Source organism: Balearica regulorum, chromosome 6 (genome assembly GCF_011004875.1).
Source record: "Balearica regulorum gibbericeps isolate bBalReg1 chromosome 6, bBalReg1.pri, whole genome shotgun sequence".
NCBI lineage: Eukaryota > Metazoa > Chordata > Aves > Gruiformes > Gruidae > Balearica > Balearica regulorum.
This window is the reverse complement of record NC_046189.1, coordinates 2698950-2719211: the sequence shown is the minus strand read 5'-3', so window position 1 is coordinate 2719211 and position 20262 is coordinate 2698950. Positions and strand designations below refer to the sequence as shown.

The window sequence follows — 20262 nt, the reverse complement described above, 5'->3', positions numbered from 1 at the left end:
AGATTGCTGATAAGGGATCCTAGGTTGCAACAACTCAAGCATTTCAGAAGCTATTTAACCAAAGTGGCATTTTTTTCCACGCAAAGTTTGACATTTGTTGAAAGCATCTTCATATAGTTATCTTTGCCAAGTTTAATGCTATTTTTTTATAAAATTCAGATGTACGTTGTGAAATTCCGGTTTTCTTTATGCCCATCTTAAGGAAAAACTGCTGTTTTGCATCCCAGAACCAAACTTTGTACATACATAATCTGCTTTATGAAAAGCACATCGGTGATGCCACCCCTCATTTGCTGACAAAGCCCCGACCTAAAAAACATTTACCATTTACCATTCTTAGTTCAGAGTAAAAAAAAAAAAAAAAAAAAAGAAAAAAAACAACAAGAAAAGGACAAAATATCTAATTTCATTAAGATTACTTCAATGTACTTAAATGTGCCAAGCTGGCAGCCAAAGAAGGTCATTTGAAATATCACCTAAAAGTAAAGCCCGAGTAAGATATTCGACTTTCTCCATTAATACAGCCATTTGCAAACTGAGAGAAGCGAATGGATTCTGAAGTTCACCTTTGCAAGTCATGGATGGCAAATTTTTCACTGTGTCATCAGCGTAGCATTAACCGTTAGTACATTGAGTTTTCAGCCATGCTTCGAGTTTGCTGTTCCTAAACGATGCAGGAATTTGGGGGCACGAGAGGTGCGGCACCCCTCAGGGCAAGGCAAGGGTTGAGGCGACCTGTCAAAATCTATTTTGACCACTTCTTGGCAAAAGAACACTCAAGGTTACGTAGTTGGGCTATATAATAACATGGGCATCTGTGATTAGAAGAAGGTCTGAGAGCACAAAGTCAAGGCCAGCCCTTACGTATTTATTTACGCTCTAATCTGGGGGGGATGGGGGCGGGGGGGGGAAGAAAGAGCACACAGCTGCCATCCCAAAACCAGACCTCCCATCTGCCACCCACGATTTGCATGTCACCTTCTCCAGGCTCATTTGTACTTCATTAACTGCCATTGACTTAACAAGATTTATGCAAATGACACCATAGGAGCTCGCTAACTCCCACTGCAATCAAGTGATTATGTATGTACAATTCTCCACAGCAATGAAAAATTAATACATGACAAGCCCACTCACCGCTGAGCTGAGCTGCTTGCTTTTATTTTTCTTGTTGTGCCTTTTTTTTTTTTTTTGTATTTGAATATGCCCTACTGATAAAGATTTAGCGAGACTGCAGAAAACAAAGTAATCTTCCCAAAATACTGCAAAAAACATCCTAGAAAGCCACCCGAAACCGGACAGCCTAACGCGTGCTTCCAAATATTTACTCAGGCTACCAGGAACATGGCTTCGTTTTCAGAATAAGTGTTTTTGAGCAGAGGATGCCCCAAACAGAGTAAGCCAGTCCGTCACCCTGAGTTTGCTTTAAGGGCAGCATTAGCAACGCTACAGAAGATAGCTTAAATATTTTTAGTTTCAGCCCCTCTTTCGCAGAAGTACGGAACTTGCTATGGATTTTAACTTTGGGCTAATGTCGTTCCAGCCATTTTCTGACTCCATTTGATTAACAGAAGCTATTTCAATAGCACGCAAGTGAGACTTTTTTCTTCTTTTTGGAAAATCACGGCACCCGCAGTTCTCAAGGGATGCTAAAAGCGCTGGATTTGAGGCACACTGGCACCGCTACGCATGTGGACGGGTTTGTACCTCCCCAGGAGATCGGCCTTCCCCAAATTTCACTCACCTTCGAGTATTCTTAGCGTATTTTGGCAGCAGTTAGCAGCCACGTTTTAGAACCATGCCTGCTTTTCACTGCCTCCATTTTGGGAGCAAGAAGGTTCATCAGAACAGTTTTATATGACTTAGCCCAATAAACCCACATTTAGCACTGCAGTGAAAAGTGATTTTTAACACTTAGAAAGGACAGGAAGAATAAGAACGTTAACTCTTTTTGACCAGATTGCTGTGAGCTAAGGATAAAGCCCTGAAGGAATGAGGTATTTCCTTGGAAGGAAACATGCCATTTATAAATTTTATCTATTTCCCTTAAACAATCAGGGATTCAGGGACCGAGAACAGGAATTTGGGAACAGTTTGCAACTCTTGGCTTCTTTATCTGGGTCCCAGAAAGGCTGTGATCCAGAATTCTAAGCAACTCTTTACGCCAGCATTGATGACTTCACAAGATGTGTATGTGCATTGAGAGAGAAACCAGTTGGGAAATGAAATGCCCCTACAAAAGCCCCGCTCCTCTACCAGTTTAAACTGTCTCCAAATACACAAAAGCATCACTTGGACGACAGACGTCAACCATAGCTACGTCGGTTCAACAGCTGTGATGCAGACCTGATCTAGGAAAAAATACAGTAGTTGAGATGAATGACAAACTCCTTGCCATCACATTTTCTACACCTCCTAGAAAGCGGATAGATTTTTTTCATACATTTATCTGTGCTCTCCCCACCACACACAAACATACTTGACTAATATCAGCTCTTCCTCCTCCCTTTCATGTGCTGCTTTAGTGCCAGATTTTTTTTTTTTTCCTTTCCAGAACCAGGACATTTCCGATTAACTTATTTTGGTTTTATTTGGGTTTTTTGCTGTTGTTTTCTAAGGGGTTTTTTTGTTTCTTTGTTTTTTGGTTTTGGGTTTTTTTTTGTTTTAAGAGGGGAAATAGTATTTCTGATTTTCGGGAGACCCTGAGTAGGTAAGAACAACCACAAGCACCACAAAATACATTGGATAACCTAGTCATTGATTTCAACATCTTAGTAAGACTTTTCTTTTTTCTATTCACTTTTTTTATTTGTAATTATCTTTTTTTTTCAAGTAGCAGTGAACTGAGAACACAAAATCCACTGTAACTGAGTTTCAACCATAATTTTTTTTGGGGGGGGGCGGGGGGGGGAGGTATGTGTAAATCTGCTAATAAGCTCAACCAACGCAACTGAAGTGCTGATCTGCACGTACGAGCTTGGACTTCTGCCTTGCAGCAGCGCCTTGCCAGCAGCCCGTATAAAGTATTGCTGCCATACACACAGAGTAAGAACCCACAGAGAAGAAAACAAAATTCTGACAACAGATATTAAAAAGGCCTGGTCACTACATATTTTTCAAGATGTCCTAAAGACATAAGAGAAGAGTATGTGCGTGAAGCTGGCAAAGGCATTTTGCTTAACAGCAGCTTAAAGAAGTCTGAGGATGTTTAACATAACTGGAAGTTACTCCCGATTTACTACACAGGGTAGGTGCAGCAATGTGACTTTTGGGCTAACAGGAGGACAAACACTGGAAGACACAGTGATAAAAAAATTAAAAAGAAAAGTCTTAACGATCTAAGAAGATAAGTCTCCCACAGCAACGCTGTGAATGCTACTATCTGCACTCAGCTTCCTGAAGAGTGAGGTCTCCCCATTCCCTGGCCACGCGTCACAGAAACGTCTCACGGTGGAAGGGGTTTCTCACTGCAAGAAGCACGCTAGCATGACGTACTAAAGTTTGTAAGTCATAAAGTTCTTTTTCACATCCCTCTGTCTTTGATGCACAAAATAAAAGAGACACCATCTTTTCTAGCAGGAATTTCTAAGTCCCTTGAGCAAGGCCCCGAGCCCACCACGAACACGGTTGTATCGGCAGTTTAACTCACTACCACCTCTACTGATAGGAGCTCGCCATCTAAACAGCGGGTAGACAAAAAGCTGGTCAAACTTCAGGAGCCGTTTCTGCTTCAAATAGTGTAGTTTGCAATCAAAGACCGCTTCAAACTAATGTATGTTTTTAAACGCTATCGAAACGTCACCATGATGAATATACACGTTGTGTGTCAATTTCTAATTAAACGCTTCCACATGAACAAAGTGGGTTTTTTCCCACTCCATCCTTTTTTGCTTCAACGGCTAGGTGATGCTGGTCTCCCACACTTTACCGAAGACTGTCTATAAAATAGAAACCCAATGAACTCCAAAATCCACTCTCTTGACACACAAACAGAATGTGAAATACCACCGATAGCGGCCATCCTACAACGCTACATGCCGTCCAACCTCCCTTCTTCCAGCACCCCGATGACTAGGATGTATCTGCTGACTACAGACCTGCTCAAATATTTGCTGAGAATCGCTTGTATGTGTCCAAATGAAATTACCATAATTGGGATTAATAACAAAAAAAGTACCCATTCCCAAAAGGTCGGTCGCCCTCAGTATGCGAGCAGGGGTTGCAGGGAGAATTTTTCAGTGCAGAAACTCAAGAGATGGTAGGGGCTATTTCATTACAATATGGTACAGTGCAATCACACTTAAAATGCTTATCTTACCATACTCTTCCTACAAGTGCATTTTTAATCAAATTAATTTCATACAACAGCGTTTTAGAAAAGAACAGCATGCCTGCCTTGAATAAATATCGAAAAGTATATTCCTCAGTTTTTCATTCTCAGCTGCATTTGCAGGCACTTTTGTTTAATTAGCATTACCCAAAAGAATTCCAGCTGGTCTAACCCATCTCCTACCATACAAAAGCTGTAGGAAAAAAAAAGTAATTGTAGCTTGTTTTAAATGCCTGGAATCTTCTCCGCTGAACGCAGAGCCAAATACTGAGCTTATCTGGTTTCAAACTGCTCTTCTGAATTGCAGTGTGTTTGATTAAAATTTGTCTACTAGAGATTCACAGACACGACAGCACTTCTGCTGCCTGATGGTCCCAAAAGGTCTTTTTACCTGCCTTTAAGAAAGAAAAATCACTGCAAATAGTCAAGGGTACAAAACCATCTCTCCCCTCACCCCCCAAAAAGAAAAAAAAAATCCCCAAAAAAGCCCCAAAACACATAAAGCCGTCCCCAAAAAGGAGACCCAGGGCCACCTGGCCAGATGAAGCACGGACTGAGGAAAGCTTAGAAGAGGCAAAGGGAAGGAAAACCACCAAAAGAAACCGGAAACAACCACGTGGGAAGAAATTAAGCTCCCTTCCCTTGGCGCTTTTGCCATCTCCAGCGCAGTTACTCACACAAGAGTAAATACTTGCACCCGCTATCACAGCGACTATCTGTAAAGCATCCCGTACAGACGCTTAGCGTGGTGTTCCGAACTGTGTGAATTCAGTGTGATTTAATTTGAGCAAGTAAACGATCTCATTCACCCAAACACTTCGCATCAGATGCCGGTACTGCTTTTTGCCTTTCAAAGGAGCGTTCACAGCTACAATTTAGCATTGAGTTTCCGGGCTAATGAAAGTGCATCTAGGCTAGTAAAACAGACCAAAACAAATCCTTGAATTCAAGTCCTGTTGTGTAATGAGGAAGTTTAATTAAGGCCACACATTACAGCTGTAAACGTTCTCTTATATAACAAGGTCTAAATGAAACTGAACCTAATCAAAGTTACAATTCCTTCATTAGCAAATTACAAACAAGAGCGCGCAGCTGACACACCGGCTATGATTATCACAACTAATTGCCTCGTTGTTACAAACCAGCCTGAAACCGCGTTCAGATGTCCGTCTGCAGTAGCAAATTAGGGCCACATCAGGCTATTTCTGCGATCACAAGGGGCTCTTGTAGAGCGATCTGATTTACCCCGCCGACTGGCAGCACACGGCCAAATCAAAGCCCCCTCTACAAAGGCAGCTTTGAAGCCAGCACAGCCTAGAAACCCGCTCCATATGCAGGCCGGCAGACTGCACTTCATTAGGCCTGTTGTCACATTTTCCCTCTTCTTATTCTAATGATCCTATTTTAATACACATAGGAACCTCTCCTAATTGATGTCAAGTGAGTGACTTCCACATTCATCACCGGAGCACATCAAACGCGTCTTGGCGCACGGGCCCGCCATCACAGTGCTTAAGACCCGAGGTGTGTCTCCAACTACGGAAAGCAAAAAAAAAAAAAAAAAAAGAAAAAAAAAGAAAAAAAAAAGTATTTCGGCATTACCTGTTTAATTGGGATTGCGCGACCGCTTCCAATGCTATCTGTTCTGCTCTCCAGGACCTTCTTCTCTTTGTCTGGGTCACTCCCTTTCCGAGACTGCAGAGCAAAAAGAAAGTTTGTGCTCCATTAAATACAGCGGTTCACACAGAGGATGCTTTTTTTTTTTCCTTTTTCTTTTTTAAAGCAATTAAAAAAAAAAAGTATTTTGATACATAAATATAGACTCAAAGGCCGCGGGTTAGAATCTATGAAAGTACACGACTGTCCCAAAATCTGAATACCGAATTACCGCCTGTAATTTTCAGCCATCCGCTTGTTTGAAATGGCATTTGGGTTTAAAGAGTTACAGTTTCACTGCCTGAAGACCCAGCAAATCAGAGGACACGTTTCTGAAGTCTCCAATAGTAGCTCCAAAGAGGAATGAAGGTTCCAGCTTCTCATTTAAAAAAAAAAAAAAAATCTGATATATATATATGCATAGATTTAACTTACACCTGCGTGGTTTTTCCAATTGTTATCAACTACTTAGAAATGCATTTCTATGATGCCAGTTTTGATCACATTCCTTTTTTTTTTTTTCCTACTTTTGGCTGGTTAGAAAGTTGGAATCACAAGAAAAGGTAGCGACTGACACTGAAAAAGAGTTATCTGAACACAATGAAGAAAAATCAGCATGGGGAAAATTTAGGTTTAAAACCTGAATTGCCTGATCTTGGCGTTTCATAATGCTAGAACTGCCCTAGGAGTAAGCTCACAGTGCTGACTTCATGACTTTATAAAGTTATAAAGGAATTTTAAGAAGTTATTCGGATTCCAGTCCATTATTGTGAAAGAACACACGAGCATAATGATTGTGACAGATTTATTTTATTACAAAAAGAAGACCTGAGAGTCATCCTCCTTAATAACTGAACTGACAAGTGACAACTTCACTCCATTACTTTTCAATAGGAACATTACTCACACAGTATCGGAAACGGGAAAACATTTTCATGTGCTTTTCAAATCAGAGATGATGTATGAAACGAATACATTTGCCACGTCCAGTACCACAACGGGAAGTTAACGCAAACCAGGGCGACACGAGATCCCGCTTTTCATTTTCGGCGGAAAGAGATGTTTGGAAGACATCGAAATTAGGAGAAGGGTTAGGATCGCGGGTAGCTACCACCCATTTTCCACGTTATACGAAGGGGTGGAAGGAAGGAAAATCCCCAAAGCGGTTGTCTTCGGGGTGAGAGGAGGGAAGGGGAGGGAGAAAACCCACGGAGGAGGACTTGAAGTAACACCATTCTAAGCAAGGCATTTACCCAGCAGGGATCCTGTGCTGCCTTCCCCGCTCCGCCAGGAACGGGCTCCTCTCGCTAGTTACTATGGTTCGGGGCGATGGAATGACGTGCCGGGGAATTAAACAAAGAATAAATGAAAGAAAGCAAAACAAGTGGGAGGGATGAAATCCAATGTTCGGGATAACTATTGTTCCTCGTCCTTCAAGACAGATTTCTGAATCTGAAAGTGCCACTTCCCAATAATACGAGGCAAAACAAAGCTTCAATGGCGCAAAGCGCCCGTCAGGGACATTTTAAAGAAACTCGGTGAAGGTAGCCAAATCCTTGGGAGGGAAGTTGTCAACTTGAATTCGTTTCTTTTTTATTTGACTTTTTTTTTTTTTTAAAGAAAGGATCCTGCCTCTGAAAAGCAAGCTGAATAACTACGCCCTATTTCTCATCTTTATTTTTAAATCATCACATCTTCCATTCCGCAAAAGTAGCTGCATCTGGAAAGAATACATTGCACATAGAAGGGAAATATCTATATGCGCAATACTGTCAAATGCCAAAAGTATAGAAACGTAGGAATTTACGTTAGGCAAATTCTATTCTATTTGCTTGTAATCACAGAATACAAGAAGTTTTCAGGGGAGAATCTTAGCAGGCTCCGCTATTTATAAAGACAAATCGTGCGGTGAAACAGAGATATATTCTGATCTTTTATGCTTTTGTACCTATGACACACACAATGCGTCTTACATCCTATAGTGTTAAAAAAAAAAAAAAAAAAAAGACTCTAAACCATACCGGAACAACATTTGCTAAGGACTTCTTCTCATGTCACATCTACACGTTAAGTCATTCTATTTAAAACTTCATTCAAGCAAACCAGAAAAAAGTAAAAAAAAATAAAATTAAAATGCCTCCATGAATATCATTTGACTCATTTCCCCTTTGCATTGCAAGTCACACACAGACTTATGTCCACATAAAACCTTACCCAAGCTAGGTCTGTGAGATAAGATTTCGTCCCAGAGGGACAGGGCACCTGAGTTTGGGCACAACCAGAACCCAGCATCAGCAGCCCGGTAAGAATACTGATCTCGAATAGTGGATACCGAGGCAGAGAGTTTGTCTGAACTTTTAAAAAAGTCTTCCTTGCAATTCTGCAAAGATGTACGATAGGTAATAGTGAGCATGGGAAAGGAGATGGATCTCACTGGACAGACCTCCATCCACCCCACATGGGACGGGACACAGTTACCATCAGTTCCTCAGGTGCGTCTTAAATCCCCACCGGCGCTGTACACCGTTATTTAGTTGTCCCTGTCAATACGCTGCACAAAAACAAAGGACATTTACCCTTCTGCTAATATTTGATCTATTTTATCACCTAAGTATCATCTAAGTAGAAAGTCAGCTACTGCAACAATAGCTTTACAGCAAATATTAACATTCAAAGTCAAAAAGATCAGATAGTGCATTTAATGCACTTAAACATGAACGTGCTTAAAATTCTCAATCCTATTCTGAATCAAAAGCTGTAATCAATTTAAGAAAAATCGTATCTGTTTTCTACTTAACCCAATTGTCTTCCAGCACTAAAGGATGTTTAGTTTCCTACGTGAAGATATTACCTATGCTAGATAACAAGGGGTAATTTGCAATTAAACAGAAATACATTCCATTCTGTAAGTGATAAAGGCATAAGCAAGTAACAGGCTAGGAAAGAAGCACAGTGAGAAACCCAGAGCTACACAGTAAAATATTTTGATTACGTACTCTGTTCGTAACTAGACAGAAAATACTGGTCATCTATTTATTCAGTTAAATAATCCCAGGTTATAACTTGGCCGATACGGCACGAAACCTGGGTTACGGCAGAGTCAGAGTTAAATACTTCAGGCCACGGATTACAGGGCAACTCATTACACAGCATGTAATATGCCCCGATCTTAGAGACAGAACTAATTCTGAAAAGTCAAATTAATAGTATTTCTTTTCTGTAGGACTTGTTTTCCCCAAAAATTTTCCCCCAGTTATTAGACATTAAGACAACTACCAACATTGTCTCATATTAGCGAATTTGCTTTTTCATACGCTGTTCTCGCAATCCAGAGCTTTAGTCTATTTGTTTCCAGCAAATGCAGCTGACAATGTTCTTCTCAAACCTTTTCTACGCTTGTAGATGGGAATATGTTTCTTTTTATTCCCTTTCTCAAATTTACACCCTACTCCAATTTAAAAAACATCCCTGGTTTCCCAAATGTCAACAACATCTGTACAGCCCTTCTAGCATTTTATGCATCTTTCAGACCAGAAATGGTTGGCGAATGCTTTTGAGGGATGCTGTAGCGTCTCAGCTCTGTTTCCAGAGGTATTACGCCGCTCTGCTGACAGTTTCTGGGCTGACACTGACACCTAGTGGGGTTTGTAACTCCTGAGTACGCCCCAACAACAGCAAGTATTCCCACCAACGGGAGGAAATCCACAGGATTGCCGTAAAATAATCAGCGTCAAAATTGGATGCTTTTTTTCACGTGCCACTCGTTTTACTGTTTTGCACCCAAATGTTTGCACCTAAACACAAACACAGGATTTTCATTCCTTTGGAGGTGTCTGAAGACCTACGGTTTTTAAATCCAAATAGCGCTGTCGGGATGGACGTATGAAATACGGGACTCTCTGCCGTCACTCAGTGCTCCAAAACTATGACAAAACTTTCTACTTTCTAAAGGCCAGATTTTGTCTAGAGTACAAAGAAATGGGTTTACACCTTTTTTGTACGTGGTTCCCTGGATACGACCAAGGAGTGAGCTAGCTTTGGGAAGTGAACATGAAATCAGCTCTGGAATACAAAATATAAACTATTTATGATGACAGGGAAGAGGTGGCTTTCTACACGTGACTAACATGTAGCTACAATCACCAAAGAGCTCACGTGCAAGCCCACAGGGATTCTGTGTTTGCTATAAAGCACCTTAAGAGCGTCAAAAAGCTGCTTATGAAACCACAATTACGCACGCAATACAATCCCAAAGCTTTCAGCAAGATTGCTAAACTAAGGAAATCATCACTCGAGGCTTCATTACCATCTCCCAGACTACTTGTGCATAACAAAGACCTATCGTATCCCTATCGGACCCGTCACACCTTCTATTTAGTACATTTTTTTTTTGGACTCTCAATGAAGGAAAAAACAGGTGGATTGGGAAGAAGAAAAAAGTCATTTTAATCTCCATCATCTCTCTTAACCCTGGAAAAGAAAAGTGAGTTGAGACCGTATAGTAATAAAAGTGACAGGGGGTAGTTATTTTGCAGTACCGCATGGTATTTCCATGGTAAACCCCGAGCTGTCTCTACAAACACAGGAGCCCTCACAAGGGAGCCCGGGGTCAGCGGCATCATTCAGGGTAGGGACACGACTGGGGAGCAGAGACCCGGCTTTCCCTTTGATTATTGCCAAACCAGGGAATCTAGACAGGTCCGAGAATTAAAATTGGACAAAGGCTCCAAAACTCAACTGCGGATTCCCTTGTTTCACTACAGTTCCCAAGAGGATAACTTCACCGTATTTAGTTTCTCTTGAAGTTCTCAAACAGAACCGCCCCACGGTAATTCTAAGGTGGTTTTGTTTTCGAGCCTACAGATCCATCTCAATGCTCCTGCCTGGATTAGAGCAGCTCAACTCAAAGAGGGCTGAAGTTCAGGCCGTCACCGCAGAGCGCTACGTGAAACACAGCAATAGTCTCTTCCTTGGCTCACTCACCGTGAAGAGGTTGGATCGGCGCTTGGACTGTTTACGGACAGGAGTTGGTGTGTTGGCAGTGGGAGGAACATCAATCCGTAGCTCCTTCTGGCTGGTGCTTGGAGTTGATGGGACAGAGGAGGAATAATCACTTAAACTCCCTCCTCCATTACTGGTCTGCAAGGATTAAAGTTAGTTTTAAACAGTGATACAGTGCTTTCAAGAAATTACAATCCACAGCTGTATCTTATTTAGTCCTGATATGCGAGAACAGCAGCCTAGGCTCAGGAACACGGTGGGACTGCCCTACGTTTCCACAAATTGCTATTCCAAATACCAATATATCGATATTCTCCCTGCCGTGATTTTTTGAAAATGTTGATAGTTCTGTCGATGTGGCAGGCACATTTTCACTCTACACAATATAACCCTAACTGGATAGAAACAGTTTCATTTGTTTTACTAGTGTACGAGTAAGCAAAACTTTAGGGAAAGTCTGTAAAATCTGGTTTTCTACTTCAAAATTGCTAAACCAAATTCTGCCTCAAACCTAAGAAAAAAAACCAACCAAAACCTAATGCCATAGAACTGCATAGCTGGACTTAACCCTAGCCTGGAGACATCGGTTCACTGAGAGCTGATCAAGAAAATGGAAATAATTCAACCTTGTAAAATAGCTACTATGGCAACAGAGAGTTCCCAACACATTTGCTGAAACTGTTGGTACGGAGATACAAAACTTTAAAGGAAGATATTCCAATTTATTCAAAGTAGCCAAAAATGTAAAGTTACATCATAGTCTTGAAAGATATAAAGCAGTCACTTCATTAGCCTATAAAACAATTAAAGAATTGAGGTAACAAGTTACTAATAGCAGGAAGGTGAGGAAACAGAATGGAATGGACCACAGGGTGATTAAAAACAGTCTTGAGTTTTGGTGGTTTGTAGTTGAGGTTTTTTGTGTGGTTGGTTTTTCTTATTACACACAACATAAATGAGTAGTAAAAAATCAATAAAAAGGCTGTGGAAGTAGTCTGGAAAGACAAAAGGACAGCTTTTTTTCCAATCAGATACAAGTGTACCCTTTGAGGATATCCTGTATATGCTGAGGGGGGACTGGGGCAGGGCAAAGGCGGACAGTTCTGCACGCTTTGAAGAGAAGCTCAGCAGAAGAGGAGGTGAAGGGTCTGGACAACAACAACTCACACGTAGCTTATGAGTGGGGGAAAAAAATGGTCTGTGATGCACACAAAAGGGTGAAAGAGTATCTTTAAAGCAGCCAAGTTTCCTAAAAGAAGTGAGGAAAGAGGGTAAGAGGGTATTTTCCAGGATGCCCGAGGAGAAGACCTCTCCCATGACGCCTGACCCACCACTTGGTCTCATCTTAATTGCTGTAGATAGGAATTCACAAGGTAAAGCTGCTCAACAGGCAAAGAAAGGCACTCCAGTGTCGTTCCTGCACCAGTGACCGGTCTTACACGCGCACAAAGCTGCCACAGAGGGGAGGCACCAGCAGCATGATGGGACTTCTCGCACGCTCCTTGGAGGCCAGCGTATGGACCACGATCTCAAGTAGTCAAGAGGAAACCTCTGAAGGAGAACCAAGCAGGAGACAAACCTTTATATCATCCAGCTGAAGTATCTTTCAATGATTTCAAGCCGTCTTCTGATTCTTCCAGCTTTTCCAAATTGTGGTTTTTTGTTTTGTTTTGTTTTTTAAATTCAAGCAGCAAAGGATAAAAAGGAAGAGGCCTGAGACAAGCAGCTCGTATTTGGGCTGAAGGAACAATCAATGCAGATAAAAATTCAGGAACACCACTTTTGAAACTCCCTGTTTCTCTGTAAATAACGACATGTTCCTCACCTCATTTCTGTATGACAAAATAGGACTGACAATACTGCAACTGAGCTTTTTGATGGAGAAAGTTGTTCTCCTCTTCCCCTCTTGAAATATAAATAAATAGATATGCAATTAAATTTCATCATCTCTTCCTTCTGCCTGAACTGGCGAAGCGTGGCTGTCAGGAAGCCAGGGGTAAGGTACAGAAGGTAACAGAGGATCTCGAGAGAGTTTTTTCACGTTTTCAAGTGCCCAGGGGAAGTAGCAAGCAGAATTTGGAGACGACCCAAGCGTATAAAACAAAGGAGATGAAAAGAACGTGAGCCGAAGTGATCATTTTTACTGTCCTAACAGAAAATGGTAACACCAGAGAGATGAGCAGGACAACCTGGGAAGAAGTGACCTTGATTTACCATGCATTCGCTTTTCCCTTTCTCTGTGACATCCTGCTGAGACACCAAGTACCACACCAAACGCGGAGGAGAGGAAACGGCCTGCGTGAAGACACACCGAGCCTGTGGAAGTCGGAGATTACCTCTCCAAAGAAACACAGGGAAGACTCTTGCATAAAAACAGTCATGAAAAAATACATACCTAGGACACTCAAAGCGATCGCCAGAAGTTTGCCGAACTTCAAACAGCCAAAGACTTTGAAAATTAGTGCTCAGACCACTGGACACGTCAGAGATGAGGGTGGTATGGAAGCTTTAAAACGTGGCTGATAAAAGAAGGTACGTAAGGAGAACATCTGGAAACTCAACAACTGTAAAACAGCATTAGGGAAGGAGACCAAAGACACTCGTGTCAAGGAATGGCGATGACCTACTGTCCGCTCTGCCATGACTGAACCAAACTGGGACGGAGAAAACGAGGGAGAAGGACATCTAAGGAAGCAACCGTTAATGGGAAAAAGCACTGAACACATTTAAGATTAAAACTATGCAGCTGCAAGGCTCACCCGAGGAGAAAGTAACAACAAGCGATGAAGACGGTGGAGAAAATAAAGATCACAAGAGGGATATGCCTCAAAACACTTACAAGCAGTCTCTTCTACAGAAAGGAGAGGAGCAAGGCAAGAAGGAAAGATTCAGGTGTTGTACACTGATGACAGATTTGAACCACAAGCTGTTAAAAGTGAAAGGATGCAGCTATGTTTTGTTTCATAATATTGAGCAACTTGATAACTATCCACGACCACCTTTTTTAGTAAACTAAAATGAACAGATTTCTACCCTAAATGCCTATTTCCCAGACAAAGCACATAAAAGATTCCCTAAATTTTTACCTTTTTAATCCTTTGACATATTTTTTGATATCATTTCATACTTTTTGGAGTGAGGCACTGTTTCCTGGATTTTTAAGTGATTTATTTCCCAGGAGTGAGTAACTCCTAAAGGAAAACACGTACATGTTGGGCACTCTGGTCCCCACAGACAAATGTTCCTATACAGCCAACTTCTATAAAAGAAGTCCTGCAGGCAATGTTTCCCTTCACACATAGTAACCCCACTGGATTTCCAACTTCCTAAATAATATTTTGAGGTGGTTTCAAAATAAGCCACATCAAATCCACTGGCTGGCAAAAATAATAAAAATCTATTTCAATAAAAGACTTAAAAGTGGAAAACGTCAACGTTTCCACAGAATAAAAGCACGGCTACCACTACCGAACAAGCTCCAACTCCTACTGAAGGTGCCAATTATTAGCAAACATATAAAATTATATGGCTGCTCTGAAACACCTCAATAGAGAGAATGGGTTTGACAAGAAAGCTCAGACGTGACTTCCAAGTTATAGCCTGCACAGACAAGAGCAATGAAAAACGCAACCAGACGAGCACCTGGAAACCATGTTCTTGGTAACATCTGAACCTAATGCACTGTGGAAGGAAACCAAAAGGTGGTGAGTGGTCTCTGTTGGGTTGGTTGCTTGTACTAAATAAAGGTCGAGGGATTTTGCAATCTCAAGATTGCAGAGAGCAGTTTCCTGCCATCGGTATGCAAGCATTTAGTAACAAGTTCACTGAAGTACAGAATTTAGGACACGTGGCAACAACTGTAATTCACAGACCTTAATGTTTGTCCAGAGCCATAAAAATCAAGTCAGTGAATCTGAAGAACAGCCCTCCTTACAGCACCTGTAACCCAACGTGTATCAAATATAAACCCATTTGCTGACTGTAGACACACTTGTCAAATTTGTGGCAGTCAAAGCCAATCAAATAAGCACTCTAATACCCTCTGGGACATTGCATAGCTTAGCATTACCTTTTCAACCAAGTTTTTCCACCAAGCTGCTCTCAAGACTTGGATGTACCCAAGATGTCAGCCTAAGGGGCCATTTCTGAGCCACCGCTCTGACCAGAGTCACGGCAACAGGGACCGAGACCAACGCAACGACCCTGGGTAGGGAAACTAGGAGTTCCAGTAGAACCGTTCACACGGACACATCCCTGTCGGGCTTTCTCAGGTGACAGATTTCCCCGTTCTCGTTAAGGCAGCGTGCCCATTAAATGTTCTGGACATAGACAGTACGACCTTGTCCTCCCTTCCTGCTAGGAAGGTACACAGCCTGACGGTGGTAAATGAACTTCAGCACGTCATTAGAGAAAACCCTGGAAGTCTTTCATTTTGGGAATGTGTTACTTCTAGAACGGCCAATACTCCATTTACAGACACGTATACCTATAGTACCTACACAGGCTTCTGGCTTTGTTGCCACATAGAATGATGCTCTAAAAAACCTCAAGGTTGTGGCAGCAAGCAGAAATTTAGCAGAAAATTGCCACTACACTGTTACCAGAGAAGAACACCTCAGATGAAGCTATCAACCTGGCATAACGCGACCAGCTAGGTCCGGTTCAACGCTGTTTACCTCAGAGACAGACACTGCCAATGAAAGCATTGAAGCCTGTAGCGAGATTCCTGCTGGTACCTCATATAAAAAAAATAAAACTTTGTATACAACGTCCACAGTTCTGTGCAGAAAAAGGATTGGATCAAGTCAAATCCCACACTTTTAAAGTTTTTACGTATTTCAGATTTCCTTAGTAAACAAACGAGTGAGTCATGTACAGGAGCTCGGAAGTGACCTGCATCAAGAAAAGGTTGGACTTACCCTCGTATTTGCAAGGGGCATGATCCTGACTGGCCGCTTATCCAAAGATGGCAAAACAGTCACCTTATCTCTCCTATAAATTATTTGGTATTGCCAAATGATTCGTAAAGCTTACAGAGTACAAGTGTCAGGCCAAGCCACTAAACGAGAGCATAGGAAGAATAAAGCTGAATTTTTTTCTTCTTGACAAGTAACCCGACACAGAACCGATTATTTTTTTTTCTGCTCTCTTGGATGTACCAGGATGCCCTCCAGAAAAGTCATCTCTAACCACTGCTGGAGGAGAAAATGAAGGCAGCAGGTCCTACTTCTAAAACAGGCGAGAGATTGCCAGAGCTTCAGGAAGCCTGGGAACAGTTGGAACAAAGCAAGCCTTGATGAAAAGCCCAGATTACATACCCTATGACAGAGTGCTTTTGGTATCTGCACCTTCTGTTCCTGGGGGAAGCAGGAAAAAAAAGCATATTTCTGTAGAAATACAGAAGCCTCGTGGAAAATTCTTTAGTCGGACACGTTTTTCTTTGCCCACTTGTGTACAATTGCTCTCTTGAAAGTCACATTATCTCGGTCTTTCATCTGAAAGCACTGTAGGTAGGAGTCCAATTTATTCCAGGGGTTTTGGTGATATACAGCCACACATCCACAGACAGAGCAAGGAGGAAACTGTTTAGTCCTTGCCTCGGCAAAAGCCAGAAAGCTTTGAGCACGCTGCTGCAGAATATACATTTGACAGCAGATTTCAAACCTAGGTCCGGATAAATGATTCTGGAGATTTCAGTAAGTCTAGCCCTCCACAGTTAAGACCAAACTGTCATGTAATAATTGTATTTTTTCCCCGTATTTAGCAGTTGAACCTCACCCTTTGGGACATATTAGAACTTGTCCATCTCGGGAGCTTTTGCCTTTTCTCATCGTAACAGCAAGGTAGAGGAAAGAGCAGATTTGTCCTATCTGACAGACCAAAGAGCACCAAGAGAATCTGAAGACATCTTCTGAAGACAAAGTAAGCTGGCACATTCAAAAAAGTCATCTCAGTGAAATCGCTAATAACATTTAATTAACCAAATGTGACAACCGGCTTCAATACTCCAGTGGCAGCAACTGCGATATGAACTGGAAAAGCTAAAAGAAGATCAAGTCTGAGTCTGAAGTTCAAGAGAACTTGGAAAAGGTCACAATGGGCATAGCAAAACCTAATTAGGAACGTAACTGCGGTCCTGTGAAGACAAAGGAGGAAAAAATTACATCTACAGATGCACTGAGTTTTAACATTTGAGTCCTGGAGAATGCACTTGCATATACATGTGTACTGTGTGTCAAACTATGCATGTGAACAAAGGGGAATATACACACATACACACATATATAGACACACATATATAGGAAATGCTTATTTTAAATAAACGTTGGAGATTACTTAGAAATAACTCTAACTACAAAAGGATTATGATATATGTTGCAATGGTTTTAAATAGTGTTTTTACTTCTCTTAGATATCATTTTGCAATTAGATGAAAAAGCAGAAGGAAAAGCTAGTTAAGCTCTTTGCTATTCAAGTGCCAAAATACTACAAAATATCTTATCCCAAATGACCCCCACTAAATAATTGTACCCTACTATTTAGTGTTTATCCATAATCAAGTCTCATATACAGTAAAACAATGGATGATTAAGCTGACTGCACTTTTAATAGTTTAACTTACATATTTAGACAATCACGCTGTAGTAAAAACTTTACGGAGGCATAGTCCGAGCATAAATAATGCATCTTTACAGATTTGCAGCAGGTAGTAGGGAGCAAGCTTGTGTGCTAGCCATACCTGAGCTGCAGTTTAGAAAAACGCGTGTTAAGCTCCATACCTTTCTCGGGTATAACGCAAATCTCCCAGGAGAGCGACACCACTGACCAGTAAACACGCTTCCTTGCACTGCAGTCCATAGGTGTAACAATTTTGCGGGTGTCGTTACACGGCAGACTACGGATTTCAAGGAAGCGTAGTCATTGGTAAATAATCTTTTGATTTTACTGTCAAAACTGTAGCCCACCAGTAAGCTCACGCTGCTGGGGACTCCTGGCTGGAATCTTCACATCATCAGTTTGTCCGAACAGGGACCTGAAGTCCTTCACACAAACAGACACTCAAGGTGTTGTGGCATGGGATTTTCAGGTGTTTTCACAACAGCGTAAACTTAAAAATAGGCACAGCTCCATGTAACTACTCATCAGGTTATCCAGGACAGGGCTGCTTCACACACATTTCTGATGCATCTTGAGCTCAGATGGAATGCACTGAGGACCAAAGATGGTGCCCACCTGAGCAGCCTCATGGTTTTTGGAACAAGATGATCTCCACTTTCAGAGCCAGGGCAGAGAAAAGAGCCCCTCGGAACTGCTGGATATTAGCACTATTCTTGTAGGTTAAGTATCTTCAACTGTATCACAGGATACACCAGGTGTAAAGGACAAGCAGCTCCACCAGTGCAGGAATGAGCAGGGAAAGAGAATGTCTATAGAGTTTTGTGATGTAAGGGGAACTCGTGCTCTTTTGAAATAAGATTTGGCATGGTCTACAAGCATATCACGTCTAGAAGGACTGGCAAGGGCTGCGGTGGAGGGGAGGGAAAGGAAAGGTGGGATAGAGATGGGGAGGACACGAGATACTGGTCTGTACTCCTCCACTGTGCGTTTCCTGTTGACGGCCAAAGTGAAGAGACCTACCCTGAGATGCCCCGTGGGCAATAACAGGCCTTCAATACACCAAACAACACTTCTTCCTCTCTGAACAACTCAGTCTACCTCTTGAAGCGTTCAGAAAAACCAGCAGATGAGCAGCTGACTGAAACATTCCTCAATGCATCAGACAGATTAATTGTTTCCTAGCAGAATATAAGCAATATTGCTCCATCCTTCTTGTTGTCAGAGCATACAATAGTTCTGTCCATCACAAATCATGACTGATAACCCTGGATTTGAGAATAAAATTCTTCTCATGCATTCTCTGCTGCCCTGAAAGCCAACATAGCTACGTGAAGTACTAGCATCAAGGGTTGTTGACTCTGGCTATCAAAGGTTTCCAAGTAAAACCCTCACCTTGACTGACATCTGTCCATTATAAACAGAAAGTCAGAGACAGAAAACAGAAGCAGCACCTTCTGGAAAAACAAATGGATTTTGTCATTGGAATGGGAAGCGTGCCATTCGGTGAAACAGGTCTCTGGAAATATGTAAGCGCATGAGCTTACATATGTCAGACATATCTGACAGCATTTTCTGCAAGGGGACGTTACCTAGGTGTTCACCACCTAGAGCTACTGGCCATGGGTATAGATATGCATCCAAACACACAAACAAGTCTTTCACAGTTTGAAAACTGAAACTACTGGGTGGAGAAGCCCTTGCTGGTATTAAACCTTAGGATTTCCCCCAAGGTATGCTAGAGACTCGACTGGGCGAGGTGACACTTTTTTCTTTTTCTTTCTCTAAAGCTCGTGACTGCAGAGTCATCTGGAGAGTTTGCAGGAGTTAGATCACCAGAGTGATCCAACCAGAGAAGGAACAATATCTCACTTTATCTGACGGGATCTGTGTAACCACCACTTCTGAAAGCCTTCCCTCCCGTGGAGAACGCAAGTGGCAGGGCACTGCTACGTTAACATTTTTTGATTCATGGAGGAAATCTTCAGTGAAACATCGTTACGTCAAAAGAGATGTTCTAAAGGCCAAGACACCAGCCAGCCTTCCAGTCAAGATCAGAGATGGTAAATCTTCCCCCAGATCATCTTAAACTTGGAATTGCATTTGCAAAGTTCTTTTAAGTGAAGGAAAGGAAGGTGAATCCTTACCCTAAACTGAGGTCATACTGCCTTTAAGTGTAGCACAAAGGCGGTAAGACATGAAACGGATTTATGGCCTATACTCTTAAGCATGACATCGGTCTGAGAAGACAGACATCTCTGGTGTTGCAATTGCCCTGTTAGGTAATGACGCTAGCTGGTAAAGAAAGTTTATTTCATGTTTACTGGTCTTGTGCAGGAAACTGGTGAGAACCTAGATATTTGATGTTCTTTAATCAAAGAAACTTCATTAACAAGAAAGGTGACCTCAGCTGCTTTAAGAAAATGCGGAACAGAGATGCGTCTGACTAAAACTAGGTTGTACAAAGCATCACCTATCCTCTTTAGGAACTCTTAAAAAACTATACAGTCATCATCACACCTAGTAAACTAGGTCCTTCTTGGATCCAAGAGTAAGATCAGTACTGGCAATGGTGCCATTTTATCTCCACGTTTCTGTGACAGCCCATTTCCTCTTCCACCACTGAACAGGATGGGTCTCAGTACCACAGATAGCCCCTA

At 41.8% G+C, this 20262-nt stretch overlaps 1 protein-coding gene across 1 annotated transcript in view; it reads right to left on the bottom strand.

Annotated features, from left to right (window-relative positions):
- The window catches only part of AGAP1 (ArfGAP with GTPase domain, ankyrin repeat and PH domain 1), a 297553-nt gene that overhangs the window by 178833 nt on the left and 98458 nt on the right, over positions 1-20262 (bottom strand). The window contains 2 exon segments of the mRNA XM_075755906.1: positions 5933-6025; positions 10970-11125. Of these exon segments, the coding sequence (XP_075612021.1) occupies positions 5933-6025; positions 10970-11125 (249 nt within the window).